Raw genomic sequence first — 18,771 nt, forward strand, 5'->3', positions numbered from 1 at the left:
AAGTAAGAAAAGGTAGGCTATTTTTTTTCATTACATTACTTGAGTTTGGCTACTGGTTACAATGAATTAAAACATCAATAAATTCAATGCACTGTAATTTTCTTATCCATTTAACACAAAACTTATATATAATTAATACATTTATAAAATAATTTATTTTGCCATATTCATGATAAAACTTTGTTTTAAAGAATAGCTAGGCTGTTCGTTATGTTCTTGTTCATTATGGAGAAAATTAGTAAGCCTAGCCTATTTGTTATGAAGTTTATTTACAATTCTTTATAACAAATTTTAAGAAGTTTAAAGTTAAGAAAAAATGGAATTAGCCTTTAGATAGGCCTATAGGCTAATTCAATGTTTTCTTAACTTTTATTAGACTGCAGATCGAAATAAAATAATTCTTAATCTCATCTTTAAAATGAGAGAAATCAGACAAAATTTAGGCTATAATTTCCTCATAGGCAGAAAAAACAAAACAATTTAATTTGCAGTGTTAACTTAACTAAAGTCAACAATTAAATTACAACAAGAACAATCAAGATTTTTCTTGTAATAAAAAAAGACAAGATTAGGCCTTTGGTCCTTGTGGACTTTCAGGAAGTGTTATTAGTTAAACTCCTCAACAACACTAGTAAACAAGCATACATAAGCTCGTCAGTACAGTAGTGTAAAACTAGCACAAACCAAACACCCTGAGGTGCCAGTGTCAAAAAATGACCCAAAATTCACATAACATCTTGTGATTTTAAAATGTTATGAAAGAAAAATCTTTGAAATTGAGATTGAGGGGCTACAGCAATAACAGTGGGAGTACATGCCATCCAGAATGACTGGAACAAGCATTTTGGCAAGCTGGTTCAAACAGAGGTCACCCACAGCAGTGAATTCAGCAGCGAGTGTGAAGTTATGCCCATAGATGTTTAGCAGCAGACATAACAGTCGAGAGGCCCAAGACCAGCGAGTATAAAAAAATGTAAACGTGATCAGCTGGGATAGACTATATTTACGCTGATTACTAACACTGCTAGATAAATGCTTGGTTTGCTGCGTGTGGATGTCACATGGTTTGCTAATTGAAACTATTACAGACTCCTGAGGGATTTATTCAAAATTAAATAAATAGACTGTGCAATAATAAACTTACAGAACCAGTGGAGCAGTTGTCAGACTCTTCAATAACATCGTAGAGCACTGCATCTTTTACAAAGACGGCGATGGCTTTTAGAATGAAGGACACAAACAGGTGCATGTGGATGTAGTTCCGCGTGCAGTGGAGTTTCCTGAGGGAATACAAGGAATACAATCAGCCACGCTCATGGACTGAATCTAAAATATGTTAAGCCTGATTGAGAAGTCCCCTGCCCCCTAATTACACCCTGTCCTTGGAACTAATAACGGAAAAATATGACAGCTAATTACACTACAAATGAAATCCTAATTGAGCTTTCTGGTCTGAGTAATAGGTTCGTTAAACAGATAATTTGCTCCATTGTGTTGTTGTCCATTTCACATGCATTTCTACTTACGGTAAACATGGGAATTCACAAAATCTGATTTAAAATTCAAGGTAGCTGCTCATTTTATGTCCAACATGCTTGATTAATATTATCAAGCTATGGCAGGCAGTCAAAATACTGACTGTACTGAATCTACTCTGTAGAAGAAAGAGAGTCGTATGGATATGGAGCAACATGAGAGTGAGTAAATAATGGCATAATTTTCATTTTATGGATAAACTATACTTTTAAGAAGACATTCACAGCTGCTTTACGCAAAATGCAAGTGTTTTTAAAACAGAGAAAGACCATGATATCCCAGAACACCCTGAACATGATGTCTTTTGTTTATAATGTCCATATACCTCACACTAGTAAATTAACTGACTGACACTTTGTTTAAACACTGGGTTCTCTCTGCGCTCTGGTGCAAAGAAAAGATCAATATTCTACAGTATGTTTTACAGTAACACTCTCAAATACTGACACATCTACAAAGTTGTCATGCTGTAGGTATTGTTAGTTTAGAACAATGCAAAATAATCACAAAAATGTGTTGTTGGGACTACACTTTTGCCCTATCAAAATAATCAAAAGATATCCCATTCAGTCAAAAATGAGTCTTAAAGAAATAATGACTAAAACATATAGCACTGTTCAAATGTTTGGGGTCTTTAAGAACTTTAAATGTTTGGAAAAAAGTCTCTTTCAAATGAAGAAGGCCGCATTAATTTGATTTTAAAAATACTGTAATACAGTGAATTATCATTACAATTTAGAAGAACTTTTTTCTATTTTAATATATTGTATGTTATATATTAATGTAATTTATTTCTGTGATGGCAACGCTGAATTTTCAGCATCATTATTCCAGTCTTCAGTGTCACATGATCCTTCCGATATCAATCTAATATGCTGATTTGCAGCTCAAGAAATTTTTTTATCAATGTTGAAAACAAATGTCCAGTACTTGTGGAAACAGTGATGCATTTTTTTTTCTTTAAGGAAATAGACAGTTCAAAAGAACAGATTTTATCTGAAATATCATCTCTTTTTTTTTTGTAACAAGAGAAAAATTTGATCAATTTAAAGCATCTTTGCTAAATACAGATATTAATTTCTTTAAAAAATCTTTCTGACCACAATATTTTGAATGAAAGTGTAGGTCTCACAAAATTAAATACATGATGGTTTTGTATTTTGTTTCTACATGCTAGATTATATTACCCCAGCAGCCAGTTTCTATTTATAAAAATCATGTTAAAATAATTTACATAAACTTTTGTCACACATATCTCACCACATGAGTTTTTACCACAGGTTTACATACTGGCACAATGAATGCACGTAATGAATATCTGTTATCAATTAGAGTAAACCTGTTTTTCAGTAGCTTATTATTAAGTCTTTCTTTTGTCTACCAGCTGCATTACTAAAGAGTCTGTTCATATTGAGTTTCTTTGAATTAGTTTTTGATTTACGGTATTAGATGTTCATTTATCTTCCTTCATTAATGAAATCTTGCCTATGGATTGTAAACTATAATTTATATCAGCTTTGTTATAGTTATGTGGCCAGTAAGATGAATGATAAACAATGTGTGGAAGAGTTACTTTATTGTTTACTTCAAAAATTTAATTGTTTTGATCCTGTGGCAAAAGCCTGATGAAATGGGTCAAAAATATTATACAGGTGCATCTCAATAGATTAGAATGTCATGGAAAAGTTAATTTATTTCAGTAATTCAACTCAAATTGTGAAACTTGTGTATTTAATAAATTCAATGTACACAGACTTAAGTAGTTTAAGTCTGTGGTTCTTTTAATTGTGATGATTTGGGCTCACATTTAACAAAAAAACATCAATTCACTATCTCAACAAATTAGAATACGGTGACATGCCAATCAGCTAATCAACTCAAAACACCTGCAAAGGTTTCCTGAGCCTTCAAAATGGTCTCTCAGTTTGGTTCACTAGGCTACACAATCATGGGGAAGACTGCTGATCTGACAGTTCTCCAGAAGACAATCATTGACACCCTTCACAAGGAGGGTAAGCCACAAACATTCATTGCCAAAGAAGCTGGCTGTTCACAGAGTGCTGTATCCAAGCATGTTAAAAGAAAAGTTGAGTGGAAGGAAAAAGTGTGGAAGAAAAAGATGCACAACCAACCAAGAGAACTGCAGCCTTATGAGGATTGTCAAGCAAAACCGATTCAAGAATTTGAGTGAACTTCACAAGGAATGGACTAAGGCTGGGGTCAAGGCATCAAGAGCCACCACACACAGACGTGTCAAGCAATTTGGCTACAGTTGTATTCCTCTTGTTAAGCCACTCCTGAACCACAGACACAGAGGCATCTTACCTGGGCTAAGGAGAAAAAGAACTGGATTGTTGCCCAGTGGTCCAAAGTCCTCTTTTCAGATGAGAGGCAAGTTTTGTATTTCATTTGGAAACCAAGGTCCTAGAATCTGGAGGAAGGGTGGAGAAGCTCATAGCCCAAGTTGCTTGAAGTCCAGTGTTAAGTTTCCACAGTCTGTGATGATTTGGGGTGCAATGTCATCTGCTGGTGATGGTCCATTGTGTTTTTTGCACAAAGTCACTGCACCTGTTTACCAAGAAATTTTGGAGCACTTCATGCTTCCTTCTGCTGACCAGCTTTTTGAAGATGCTGATTTCATTTTCCAGCAGGATTTGGCACATGCCCACACTGCCAAAAGCACCAAAAGTTGGTTAAATGACCATGGTGTTGATGTGCTTGACTGGCCAGGAAACTCACCAGACCTGAACCCCAGAGAGAATCTATGGGGTATTGTCAAGAGGAAAATGAGAAACAAGAGACCAAAAAAGTCAGATGAGCTGAAGGCCACTGTCAAAGAAACCTGGGCTTCCATACCACCTCAGCAGTGCCACAAACTGATCACCTCCATGCCACGGTGAATTGAGGCAGTAATTAAAGCAAAAGGAGCCCCTTCCAAGTATTGAGTACATGTACAGTAAATGAACATACTTTCCAGAAGGCCAACAATTCACTAAAATAGTTTTTTTATTGGTCTTATGAAGCATTCTAATTTGTTGAGGGTTTTTGTTAAATGTGAGCCAAAATCATCACAATTAAAAGAACCAAAGACTTAAACTACTTCCGTCTGTGTGCATTGAATTTATTTAATACAAAAGTTTCACAATTTGAGTTGAATTACTGAAATAAATGAACTTTTCCATGACATTCTAATTTATTGAGATGCACATGTACATTACAGAAGGCAAAATATTACTTATCCAGCTCCTAGTTTGGATATTTGAAGAGGTTCACTGAATATGGATAATAACACCAATATGAAACAGTAATGAGGCAGTGTTGATATCTTTAACAAAAAAACAAAAAAAAACTCTTATACAAATAAATAAATAGTTACTTGAAATAAAGCTGAAATAGAATAAAATATTTAAAAAATTGTTATTGCTATTGAAGTTTATATAAGTTTTATATGAGTTGCAATTCTCATTGGATAAACACAATTCTCCCAAACTGACTATAACTTTACATTTTTTGAGTTAAAGGTCAAATCCCTGTGTTTCCTTTAACCTAGCACTCATGCACAGCTATGTTGTCTCTGGTTTGCTCATTTAACATGCTGTGATTTGACACTATCAGCATGATCTTACAGGCCTATGTCGCGTCTCTAGTGTGTGGCCATCTGCAGGATCACCTTGACATACCGCTGATGTCATTCAGTGGAGTGGGAGCAAGTGTTCAGACCGGCAATAATAACCTGAGGTGTGATCAGGTCTTCAGCCCCTGTCAGTCTGAAATCCCACATCAGACTGATATCCTCTCAGTTAAGACTGCTTAAGCCTGCAGCCCGAGTGCAGACAGTGTTAATAGACAGGATTAGGACTGATTACATTGCTGAAGAGCTGAACATGAGCAGCTTTATCGAGGAGTAGTGCTGCTCTGCCATACTGGTGACACATGAACATTATTACTGATGGAAATGACAGGGATGTGGTGGGATGTGGATGAGCTTAGAGTTGGTAATCAGAAGGAGAGAGCCGTGAACTATCACAATTGTGCCCTTGAGCAAAGCATTTAACCCCAGGGTGCTCCGGGGAGGACTGACGCTGTGCAAGTTTACAGCAAAACTTTTGCACTTTTATAGGTCATCCTCTTATGCGTTTGGTAAATAAATCAAATAAGAGAAAATGCCCTCTTAAAAAACAATGTGCACTTACTTTTAAATTGTAACATATTTAGATATACATGTGCAGGATGATGATGCATCATCCAGTGTGTTATTATAGGAAATAAATAGAAGCATTTGCTAATTTAGCTGTCACAGAACAAGGTACCCATTTTACCCAGGTAGGCTTACCCAGGAGACAAGACTTTTGATATAATTCTTATTAATATTTCTATATTTTTTAAAGTGTTATTAATGTAAAATACTAAATCAACTATTCTATTTAAATTTTTATTTTTATTTAGTTGAACAATTGAATAACCAATGTAGACAAAGAAGAATCATAGTAAAAGTGATTCATCAAAAAGGTAAAATTATTCTATGACTTATATACAGGCATAAGAATATTTACATATATAATTACCAATTAAATTTCAATTAAAATATGTCATAATAGCAACACCATGAATGCAAATTGAATGATTTCAATCAATCTACGTAATTCATGGAAATATTGAACAATAAGACTTATTAAGTACAAAAAAGTATTTCATTTAAGAATAATAACAGTAGTAACAATATGCCTCTTGGGGTCTTCTATGCCAATTCTGGGAGACCATCTTACACCAAGGGTTTAAATGTATCTCTGATGTGTTCATAAATCCCTTAATAACAAACAGACACAAAAAAAACTCTGATATTCAACATAATACACTGTCATATTTAACAGAGACACTAAGTTAGATCAGATGACTTAAAATATACTAAATACTAAATCTCACAAATGTTCATATTCAGATGAAACTACAAAATTAAAAATAGCATCACCAAAAGTGATGAGATTTTGTATCGTCTATGGTCAAGATAAAAAATTAAGGAGGAGATTTTTCCCTGAGGTCATCTTACCTCATCTTACCACATTAATATTGCATTGATTAGCAGGACCATATATTATGAGTGATTATGAGTAAGCTTCCTCTACACCAGTTACTATAATGAGCATGTCACTGCAATGTGCCATGTCAATAATTCAATCATCCACCAGAAGAGCATCATAAATAGTCTGATCCACAAATGCATGCAGTTTAATTCATACATAAATGATATTGCCTACACCATTTGAATGCTAACTTGGTGTTATTTAAAGGGTTTTAAACCGTGTTTATGGTTCACTACTGGGTTTACACGTGAGCACTAATTCCCACAGGAATGATTCTCTGATGGTGGGGAGTCTTGTTTGGCCAAGATGAAATGTGTGTATTGGAATATACATGTAAGAAAGCTCTTATCTCTGTAATTAGCAGACCGTTTTGCCTCTGGAGAGCTAGATCAATTACTGTAGTGTCAAAATGGATGCATGTTGTTTGCTGTTTAATCCTCGACAGCTTCAGTGATTCAGTGACTCCATGACGCCCCATGGTGAATCTGGGGTTGGCTACAACCATGCATGAGGCACTGTTTTTCTGTGTTTAAAGCCTGTTAACCATTAGCTTAATCAAAATGACATCCTTCAATGTGAAACATTAGTAGGACTCAAACTGAGCCCTGTATTTGACAAAAAAAAAAAAAAAAAAAAAAAAATATATTGTAAAAAAAAAGGCTAAAAAGTATTAAGGATCAAAATCATTTTTGTGTCTAGAAACATTCTAATGAATTCTGATAAATATTTTAAATGAATATTGTATTAATATTATTAATACTTATATTTTAACTTACTTATTATTAATTGGTATTTTAAAAACATATATTTTAATAGCCACAAATGTATTCCACATTACATTTAAATTTCACTAATTAAAAAAAGAATATAAGAGAGAGTGAGACTTGTAGCCTGTTCTTTGACCCTGTTGATGCAGTTGATTTGTATAAAATAGCAAATGTAATTATTGCCCTCTCAGTTCATTTCAAAGAGTTGTCAGTTAGGAAGGAACTAATTTTCCATAGAAATAATTGCCTTGGATAGAGCTTTAAAATTAGTTAAAGCAAGTACGATAGCATAAACATGACACATCTGGAAATGCAAAACTATTTTTGCAAAAGAACATACAGTAATTCACCCCTGCACCATAGCAAATACATGTCAGCATTAGTTTCAACAAATGTAGAATTTCTTACCTGAATATACAAATTATGACAATGGCAGTGGTAAGAGAGATGACAGAAACACTGTGCCCGATGGTGTAGCCGATCTTCACCGACCTAAAGAAACTATCCTGCAAAAGAAAAGAAAGAATACACGTTTACTAAATACCACTGAAAAGTTTCATTCTTCTTGAATCTTTAAATTACACTACTGTTGGTTTGAGGTCAAGATTTGTTTGTTTGAAAGAATAAATTAATACTTTTATTCAGCAAGGACACATTACATTGAAAATACATTTACAATATTACAAAAGATTGCATATTTTAAATAAATACTGTTCTATTCTATTAATTTCTATTCATTAAATATCCCTAAAAACAAAATGTGAAAAAATGTTTTGTCATGGTTGACAAAAATAGGAAGCAGCACAACTGTTTTCAAATTTGATATTAATTAAAATGTTTCTTGAGCAGCAAATCATGATTTCTGGAGGATCATGTTTTTATTGTACTTTTGATCAAATAAATGCATCCTTGGTGACCACAGATGACTTCTTTCAAAAACATTAAAAAAGTGTAATGACTTCAAACTTTTATACAGCGTGCTTGGTATATGATATCATGAACTTTTTATATGGTAACATTAAACATGCTTTCTAACAAATCATTCTATTAAAAGCAAGAAATATATTTTTTGCGCTTTATGTGCAAATCTAAATTATTTTTAACTGCTCTTAGCACGTATGACAACAGTGGGGTAATAACATGCAATCACAACCTACATGAACACTACAACTCAAAAACAACCACAGTATGTGACTATGATTCAATGCGCTGCCTTTTTTGTCCACTTATGGCATCCTGATGTCTGAAAAGAATGTTTATTTACTCAAGGCTATCTTTTTTGTGGTAATAATGGGTACTGTGCTGTCTCTCCCACGCAAAGCTTTGCTAAAAGACTCACCTGCACAGAGCGTATTCAAATAACCCCCTCTATAGTCTTTGACCGAAGTTAAACATAAAAACCTGAACACGGCAAGAAGGAGCATCAGACACTCATCAACAAAAACATAAAATTCCTTTTAAGTCCCATGCCCACATATTCCTTGTGGGTCTGAGGACTGTACGTGCTGATTACCCTTCCTGTTGATGTGAACACATGCTGGGAAAGCGTTCATCAAAGGGCAAAGGTCATTTGCTCTTCACTTAACCACACTCTGCTCAAAAGATCAAGGTGTTTCATGTTACATAAAATCTGCTTCAGTGATGGATTATTAGTATGTTTACAAATGCATCCAAAGGCTGACACCGATGTGCAATGCTAAATAAAGGAACTATTATGTTTGGACTTGCTCATTTGCACTAGGCAATAAAAGGCTGGCTGGAAAAGCAGGCTGAATGGGTGAGTGTTAAAGCTTGGGTTTTTTGGGCGAGGAGCACTCAATATGACATGAGAACGATCGCTTTCTGCGAGCTAAAAGTTCAATACGTCAAGAGTCGGAGCATTTCAGTATTGTATAATGCCAGTGGAGTTGAAAACACTAGTTCGACATAACTTTATTAAGATATTTTGAATGTATGGTGCTTTCTAAAGTCTCTCAACCACCTTCAGAGATGGTAAAGTACACTGAAAAAAAAAAAAATTCATTGAATTTACTAAAAAATTTTAAGGTAAGTGGTTGCAAACAATTTATTTTAGCTACATTTAAAAATATATGTGTTTATTTTAATGTAGCTAAAATAAATAGTTTGCAACCACTTACCTTAAATTTTTTTTTAGTAAATTCAATCATTTTCTTCAGTGTACACTGTAAAAACCTACATTTTGTTAACTGATAAATATACCAACATACTGAAGTACTAAAATCTGCTTTGTACCTTTATAATATACTGACAACCATTAAAATCACAAGTGGTAATGAGAAAACTATACGTAGAATCACAAGTAGATTTTTCACAATCTGAGTCAAATACTAATCCATAGAAAGTGCTTGGTGTCAATAACAAAATAAGCACATGAATTCAGCAACATAAGATATAACATAAAACCCTAATGTACTGTACATAACTCATCAAAAAAGTAAGAAGAAACAGTTGTGACATAAGTGAATGGTTACATAAAGATTCTGGGAATATAAAATCACAGTTTTTCTCTGTAAATTATAAGATGGTTTGTTCTTTTTCACTTTCAAAAACTGTAAATTTAACAGTATAAAAACTACTGTTAACCAAGTAAGTAACTTGTTAACCAAGTAACAGATATTTACAATAGGATTTTACAGTATTTTACCATTTAAATTACAGGTACGCCCATTTTTATAGTGTACTTTGTACTTACATCGTCAACAGTGCCATTAAGATTATAGCCACAATGTACTGCGATTTCCATCGGGTCCATCTCGGTCCAGCCATCAGCAGTACAGGTCTTTGAGAGGTTACCTGTGTGAGAAATTTAAAGGTCATTAACCTCAAGATACCCACACACTGGCTACTCTATTTAAAAGCTGCATCTGTTTATTGCGCTCTCGACTTTAACTGAAACACCATGAGCCCCCTCGCTGAGGTGTTTCTTGGCCCTTCTCAATGCACAATGTCACACTGAATGCAAAACTCTGCATCCAATCAATGCGCAAAGAGACCCAACTGAGCACTGTGGCTTACTGATTACATTGTTTTGATCTGTGTGGGATACAAATATGAATATATATATATATAAAACAAATAAATAAATTAGCTTTACCATATCAAATGGTAATTTTTACTAAATATAACAAAACATCCTAATTTATGTAACCAAATCAAAAACAGTAAAAAGTATTTAAATCAGTAAATCATTTTTAAAAACTTTTTTTTTGCCTTCATTAAATGCAACCAATTTATAAGAGTATGACATTTTTCAATGTTTTATATGAGCGAACAATTTAAGTTGAACCAATTCACTAAACTGAATCAGACCTTCCAACTCTTCATATGTGAAAGATAATCATTTAGGAACCATTTCACTTATTTAATCAGACTTTCCAACTACACAGTATGAGAGAGAGAATCGGTCTTTGTCAGGTGACATCATACTCGCGAGAAACAAAGTGCATTATGGGTATCACCGCCATTTGTAAGGTATCAATGCTGAGGCGTTTTGTAGCTGGAGAATAGTCTTTTTCATTTGTTTCATTTCAGTGATAAAATGGTACGGTCTTGTTATGTGACAGTCTGCAATAGTAAATCACACGACAGAAAAGGTATAAAAACTCACCACGAAGAAAGATATTTTAGGTCTCCCATTTGGATGAAAGACTATTGACACCATGTAGTGGAAACCAAGAAGCATCGGATGGCCTGTGTTGCAGCGATGATGCGCAAAAACATCACTTTGCCAGCACATATCCGTTTATGTGTGTTTACTCTTGACATTTTCATAAAGGTAAGAGATTTTTAAGATGTGCTTGTTTTCTATTTTCTGAAGTAGCTAATGTTATATCCATATGTTGTTTTGGATTATCAATGATATTAAACAACAGATAGCCAGGGAGTGAAGGAGCAGAAACAGATAATTTACCATGAAATGATATGCAGTCATCTTGCGCATAGGTGTAAAGTATTTATTTTAAATATAAGTAGTTATTTTACTTCACTACTGAAATAAAATTCTTATTTGGGAGTTTGTACTTCACTCAAGTGCAATTTAAACTTTTCATATAGGTAGGTGTGACTAAACAGTAAGTGGGAGCAGTTAAGAAAAAACCCACTGCAGCCAGCTAAGACGATGACCCACCAGCCTGGAGGAGATGATCAGCTACACACAGAGGAGGAGCACACAAGGCTGAGATGGTCTGCTTCACACGACACCACTTAGTGCCACAAACTGAATGTAACTTATGTGTGCATAGAAGAAAACAGACTGCTGTGGCGTAAACTCAATCAGTTAAGGATGTCTGTTTTTTGGTGACAATTATCATAAAGTAAAGTACCATACAGGTATGTCAAACCTGGGAACCTTTATTGCAAGCGTTCTCAACTCTGGCCCTAGAGGTCCAGTTTTCTGTACAGCTAAGCTTCAACCCTAATAAAATACACCTGAACAGACAAATCAAGGTCTTCACGATTACTAGAAAGTTATAGGCTTTTTGAGTTTGATTGAGGTTGGGGCTAAATTCCGTAGGAAATTGACTTTGAGGGCCAGAATTGAGAACCCCTTCCATTAAGGTTTTTATGGCCTCATGCTGCTTCTCATGTCAGACCTAAGGAAAATTCTCACTTCATTTAAAATACTTCTGTTAACTTTATGCATCTCAGATTAGATCCGCCTGCACAACCACTGTTTTAGACAAGTCTGACAGGCACAATATTATGCCTCACTAGTTTGTGGAGTCCTTTGGAAACATTGTAGCAGTGATCAACTGTTTAGAGATTTTCACAGAGAAAGTAGTGTAAGTGTGTGCCCAAATGTTTCATGTCTACAAGCATCATTGCACTATTGAGTATTTGACAGATCATCTAGCACTTCTAAGAATACATGTAGAAATGGTTATCAGAAATGTTTGGCAGAATCATAGAATCTTCAACTTTATAGTACTTACACTGTGTCCACTTAAGAAAACAATATTTTGATGGTTTATTATTCTTGTCACAACTTATGTTTTGTATATTAAAACTGATTTTTAACCCAGTGTTGCATTAATAATAAAGTACAATGGTATTTTCATAAATGTGATTGTCTCCTTGTTATCAGTACTTGTTACAGCCAAATGAAGTACGGAAGCCAAATGTTTAACAAACGGTAAGGTTTAATGGTAGAGACAATGTCGGCAGCACTCAACTATTTGCAGTCAGGTAGTATGGATCAGTGTTGTTAATCATTGACAGTTTATATAGCTTAAGGTTCCTGAAATCTTTGCTGAAATTATCTCGCTATCGTATCTACTTGGTTTACTTCTGTTTCTCTAGTATGACGATTTAATTGGTCTTTACTGTACTGCTCTGTATACTTTCAGTTCACTGCTCAATGCAATGATTCCTTCAAAATGGTGCTTCAGTGACGTCACAAATAATAATCACACGTGACTGACAAAGACCGATACCATTTAAGATAAACTGATTCATTAAAATGAATCTGACTTGTGAGAGAGGACTGTTTATGATGAATCGATTCACTAGAATGATTTAGACTTTACAATTCCATATACAGCATGAGAGAGAAAACCATTTAATATGAACTGATTCACTGGAATGAAGCTGACTTATGCATTTGCACTACATGGAAAAGATTAGCTGGTTACTGGAAGAGCAAGTAAAGTACAATGAAACCAGCTACTGTTACACTACTGAAAATATAATTGAGGCCCCCCCCCAAAAAAAAGTGTCCAAATAATTCTGAGAGAACAGATTAGACCACAATCTGACTCATCCAAAAACCTTTTGTATAAGAACAAGGGAGACATTCAAGGACTAGGTGTAGGTATCCCTCGAGGATGATTCATTTAGAGACAGCTTTGTCTTACGGTCCACAGAATTTGAAAAATATGATATATACTTCAGGAGGAAGGACACTTAGTTCCTCCTCAGTGCATTCAAAGCAGGTCCCATGTTACAATGCCACGTATTGATCCAGAACAAACCAATCAATTTCACTCAGGCTTGAATTAAAAAGACTAGGTGAATGAGTTCCCATGTGGTTTCTCTTCAGTGTGCTTGTTATGTGAATGCTGAAAGAAGCTGGTTCATAAATGAACACTGAATAGAGCTATACAACAACGTTCTCAAATGGAAACACTCTATTAAAAAAAAAAATTACTTTCAAAGGAACAAATGCCAGCAGAAACAACTTAAATGCGTCAAATCTATGCACAAAGACCACCTGTGCTTGCCCCAAAAGAAAGTGACCTCCACCTATATAACAATGATGTCTGCTGCTGAATGAATCATACTCGCAAATACAGTACAAACCACTTTCCAAAAGTTGGAAGGAAGGACAATCTACTTGTTAAAAATTAATTGGCCATTGTTTTGTCTAGTTTTGTCCTCAAAGTCATCCTGGGAAGAATCAAGTAAACAACATGAATCTGCTGTACCATTATTATCAAAAAATAAAACAACATTTTGCTGATCTTTTCCCCTTTTCTATATTCAGTGCCTGTGTCAAAAGACTGATTTCTAAATTGGAAAACATGGACTTCTCTGTTTCTTAAACCTTTAACTCTGACACAAGAAATAAAGAAAATTGTGTATTATCTCCCCTATAATTACCCAAAGACAACATATCTGTCATTATTATATTGTATCGGTTTAATAAGCTGTTGAGAGTTTTATTGTTCACTTAATGGGTATTGATCTACTCATTCATCATTTGGAAGATGCACCATAAAAAGTCAATAATGGTAAGGACTAAACACAGCTGCAGTATGACAAGGCTACAAAAGCAGCACTTCACTAGTACTGCATGTGAAGGTTTCTGTGTCTGCAAGTTATCTCCCTGAATGGCTCATTAAGAAAATAGACCAAAATAAATTAATTGAAGGAAAGCACAAACATTAAATTAATCAACAGGTTTATCAGCTAACACAATGATTAATGAAATGATTAAGAAGTTTTAACATTAACTTGTGATTAACATCCATTTCTGTTTCTGTTGCTGACAATTATACAGTTCACTTAGTCGACAATAAAAAGGAATAAAACAGCAGCCTGACAAATTATGGATCAGTAAAAGTGAAGCCATTGTAAGACACAGGATATAAGCTGAAGATTAAGTGGAGTGAAGTGGGGCTCAGAGAAAATGTAAATTTTTATATATATATATATATATATATATATATATATATATATATATATATATATATTACCAACATGAAAAACAACATTTTAGCCTTGATTTGAATAAATTATAACATTAATAATGAAAGGTACAACATGCTTATCAAGCAGGATTAAGATTCTTTTTCACTCGCTATAAACTAATCCATCTAATACCTGATGCTACTCCCTGCTTCATCTGATATGCATATTGTTGTGATTATCAGAAAGACATGGATTAAAATCAGCTACATTTAATACACTGCATTTATATAAACATGTTACTTCAACAAAAACCAGCACCTGAAAGCTTGTGTAAATTTATTGAAGGGGATGTTTACTCTTGGCTGTTAGTGTAAGCTTTGTTTGTCATGTAAGGTTGACGCCAACCCTCTCACATTTATCAACGTGTGCAAACACCCACATGCAATATATCCATCCTCACGCATTATTCCAGTGGACCTCCGGCTTTGTCATAAGCCACAGAGATCCCATGAAGCAAATCCAGAATGCCACATTAATCCTTGGTATTGAACTACGGACAGACAGAAATGTGTGGGACTTAAGTAAAAGAAATTGCTCCTGAGTGGTATTTCACCATCAGCACCGGTACAGTATGTTTCATTTGCGATAGTGCCATTTGAAATGAACTATACAGGATGTTGGACTATATTAAGCTTTCCAATCATAGCTTCAAATCGAAGCTTCCTTTCAAAAGACACTGCAAATGGCATAGGAAATAATATATCACCTCACAGGAAGTGGAGATTAAGTTAGTGGTCACTGCAGTCCACCTGAATGGAACATGAAATCTGGATATAATAAATGTGATGATAAAAAGTTTCAATGTTGCATTGACCTTCATTGACCTTGCATTGACATCACCTCACATTCATACTGTAAATATACCTGATTACATTTATTTTAATATTAATCACTGCAAACATCAAATATTTATCTAATTTGAAAAATAATTCTGAAAAAATAATTATACTCTAAGGCTGCACTGTATTTTAAGGTGCCCTTGTTACAGTGTAGTCATACAAATAATTACAAAATATGCACTGAGTAATATTAATTGACTACATCTACTTATTAGACTTCGGTTTAGTATCTTGTATTTAAGCATAATTTACTGCTATTACTATAGTACATGAAAAAAAGAAATAAAAGTGAAAACCATGTAACATGTAACAAAGACACAGTAAAATAAAGTGTTACCTAATATAACCTTATGTAAATGACATTGGTCATACTTTAGTTTGCCTCAATAAACTCCTTATTTGCTGTTTATTAATTGTTTGCAAGGTTGTTAAAATTAGGTATGGGGTTGGGTTAAGGGATCTAAAATATGGTCATGCAAAATAAGGCATTAATATGTATATTATAGGTACTAAAAAAGCCAATATGCTGGTATAAAAATATAATATATATTTAATAGTTATTTATTGAGTATATTATGTCATATTATGTATAACATAAGACTTGATCTGACGTAAGTTTGATGCCTTTTCTGGCCATTCCAAATAAACAGATTTTATCAATTGACAGATATCCCCTCCTCAGTGTGTAGGGAGCAGTGAACACAGCATTTAGGAATCCAGTCAATCAGAATGCAGCTATATTATCCTTGTACTAGAGCCAGTGCGGTGAGTATTTATACACAGCTCAGAACAACAAAGCTAAAATTCTACAAACCAGGGCTCAGATGGTAACTGTTCTTTTTCATTTAACTGAGCTCTGTTGCTAAAAAAACAGTTGCTCATCAAATGATGAGGAACCACCAGAGGGGCTTCAGTATTTGGCTGTTGGGAGTCATATAAGCAATGGAATGCATGACTGATCCACTTTCAGTGAAAGATCAATGAATATGATTACATTTATATTCAGCTCTCAAATGTGGCCACCTTCACAATCGGCTGCATATGAAACAAGCAGCTTTGCTAGATGATTGAATGAACTAATGCTTTGTGATATATACAATCTCCAGGCACTAAAAAAAAAACAAAAAAAAAAACAACAACAACAGTGAAATACTGTGCCTCATTAATCAAACGTTCATTAATTAAGCATTGCTGAAAGGATTGAATGACATAACAAGAGTAAGACTAAAGCTTACACTTTAATTTAACACTGAGGTTGAGCACCTTCATGAATATTTTGATATATAATACACCTTACACATACAGAAGCAGACTATGACTGTACTTGTTTAGTTTTAATCACTTAAGTTTTAAACAAGTACTTTTATGATGTTTTTTTTTTTAGATTTTACGATTAAAAGTCTAGATCTGGGAAAATTACAAAATCTATAAATGAAAACATTTGAAAAATTATCAAAAAATAAAGTGACCTCATTAAAGTGAACTTTACCTAACAAAAAGAAAAAAGTTGAAAATAATAAATATAATAAAATAAAAAAATAAAAATCAACCCCTGAGAGATAAAAGTGCCCATTTCCCAGACAGTTAACACTGTTATCTGTCTCTTGGTTGCTAACAACACAGATTTATGTTTGAGTCATCAGCACTGACTCTTCATCTTCACAACACTTTCAAACGTATTTCTCTAATGTTCTTTAAGCCTAGAAATTTCACTGGCATGAAAACTCTCACACGGTAGCGAGTTTCAAGAGGCTGCATCTTTTATCCAGACTGCTAGCTAGGAACCACTATGACCAGAATCATCTAAAGTTCCATATAACTATGAATGAGCAGTTGAAATAAAAAAAATGAAAAAGGACATTTCAAAGAAAATTACAAAATCTTACATTATTTCAGCTGGTCATCCCTAAAGTGTTCAGTGTTCAGTGTGTTCAGAAATAACTGCTTGAAATCCAGAACTCCTCAAAGCAGATGTGCTCTCTTTTTCAGCCCTCTTTCATCACTGAAGAAGCCCTTTTATCCTTCAGCACAGAGGCTGTATTTCCATTATATGGAATGGACATTGGTTTCCATTAGATTGTACCTGATGTGCATTGTACATGGACATTTTTGCAAATCTAGACATATCTACAACATTGCAGATTTTGACTAATGTTACCTAGTGTATTTAATAAGTTAATGTACAATAGAGCTGCAGTTTACAGTGGAATTCCGAAGTCTGAGGCTACTGGTATAAATAAAATGCTTTTATTTTACCTTTACAAATTATAATGCAAATTATAACTATGAAAATATATTTTACATTTTAGTTTTATTTTATTCTCATTTTAATTTTTTAAATGTATTAATATCATAATTTTAGAAGAAGAATGATTTTAAACACATTCATTCTGCTGTGCATTATCTCACTCTCCTTTTCACATTAATATTTTTTAAATATTATTATATTTATTTTATTATGCCTGTTGTGTTAACCTCTCTTTGGGTTGAATTTATTTTATGTATAAAAAACACAATAAAAAAAACAATAAATAGTGCCAGGTTTAATTTACTGTAACCATGTAATGTATTAGTAAAGTAGTAAAAATGAAGGTATTTAATGTTTGTAACGTAATAACATGTTCTACAGAATTTAAAATCAATAATTTGGCAACATTTTATAATAAGGTGTCATTTGTTAACAATATTTAATGTATTAATTAACATGAACGAACAATGAACACTACATTTATTACACCCTTTATTAATCTTTGTTAATGTTAGTTAATAAAAATACAGTCGTTCATTGTTTGTTCATGTTAGTTAGTGCACTAACTAATGTTAACAAACACAAGATGATTTCAATAATGCATTAGTAAATGCTTAAATGAGCATTAACTAAGCATTAAATAAATGCTGTAGAAGTATTGTTCATTCTTAGTTCATGTCAACTAATGTAAAGATAAGAAATTCGTTTTATGGTCATAAGAAAACTGTAGTAACTGGTTCTTGATTAATATCTTTTTAAGATATTAATCAAAAGTTAAAGTGACAAAATTAATAAATGAGTATATAAATTGTATATGAATATAAATTTTTACAAAATAAATATACATTTATAGAACTTTGCACTAATACATCCTTGGATTAATGCAAGTCTTCTGAACTTGGTATGCTGCCAGACTTTTAATGAGTTTAATTAATAGTTTCTGGTGTGATGTGGCTGAGACAGAATTATCAGATAAACAAGTGTGACCTAATGGTAGTACATACTCAATCAATGTGTGTGATTTGCCTCCTAATGAATTAGCCATTCCATCCACTCAAAGCAGTGGTTCTGCATGTAAAATGTAACCCACA

General features: G+C 33.6%; 1 protein-coding gene across 1 annotated transcript in view; it reads right to left on the reverse strand.

The window, feature by feature from the left end:
* vipr1b (vasoactive intestinal peptide receptor 1b) overlaps positions 1–18,771 on the reverse strand; it is a 60,508-nt gene that overhangs the window by 13,705 nt on the left and 28,032 nt on the right. Inside the window, exons 4-6 of the mRNA XM_042752014.1 lie at positions 10,098–10,198; positions 7,793–7,890; positions 1,145–1,280 (exon numbers count right to left, since the gene is read on the reverse strand). Of these exons, the coding sequence (XP_042607948.1) occupies positions 1,145–1,280; positions 7,793–7,890; positions 10,098–10,198 (335 nt within the window). The remainder of the gene's footprint in view (positions 1–1,144; positions 1,281–7,792; positions 7,891–10,097; positions 10,199–18,771) is intronic.

The sequence above is a fragment of the Cyprinus carpio genome, chromosome B24, assembly GCF_018340385.1.
Source record: "Cyprinus carpio isolate SPL01 chromosome B24, ASM1834038v1, whole genome shotgun sequence".
NCBI lineage: Eukaryota > Metazoa > Chordata > Actinopteri > Cypriniformes > Cyprinidae > Cyprinus > Cyprinus carpio.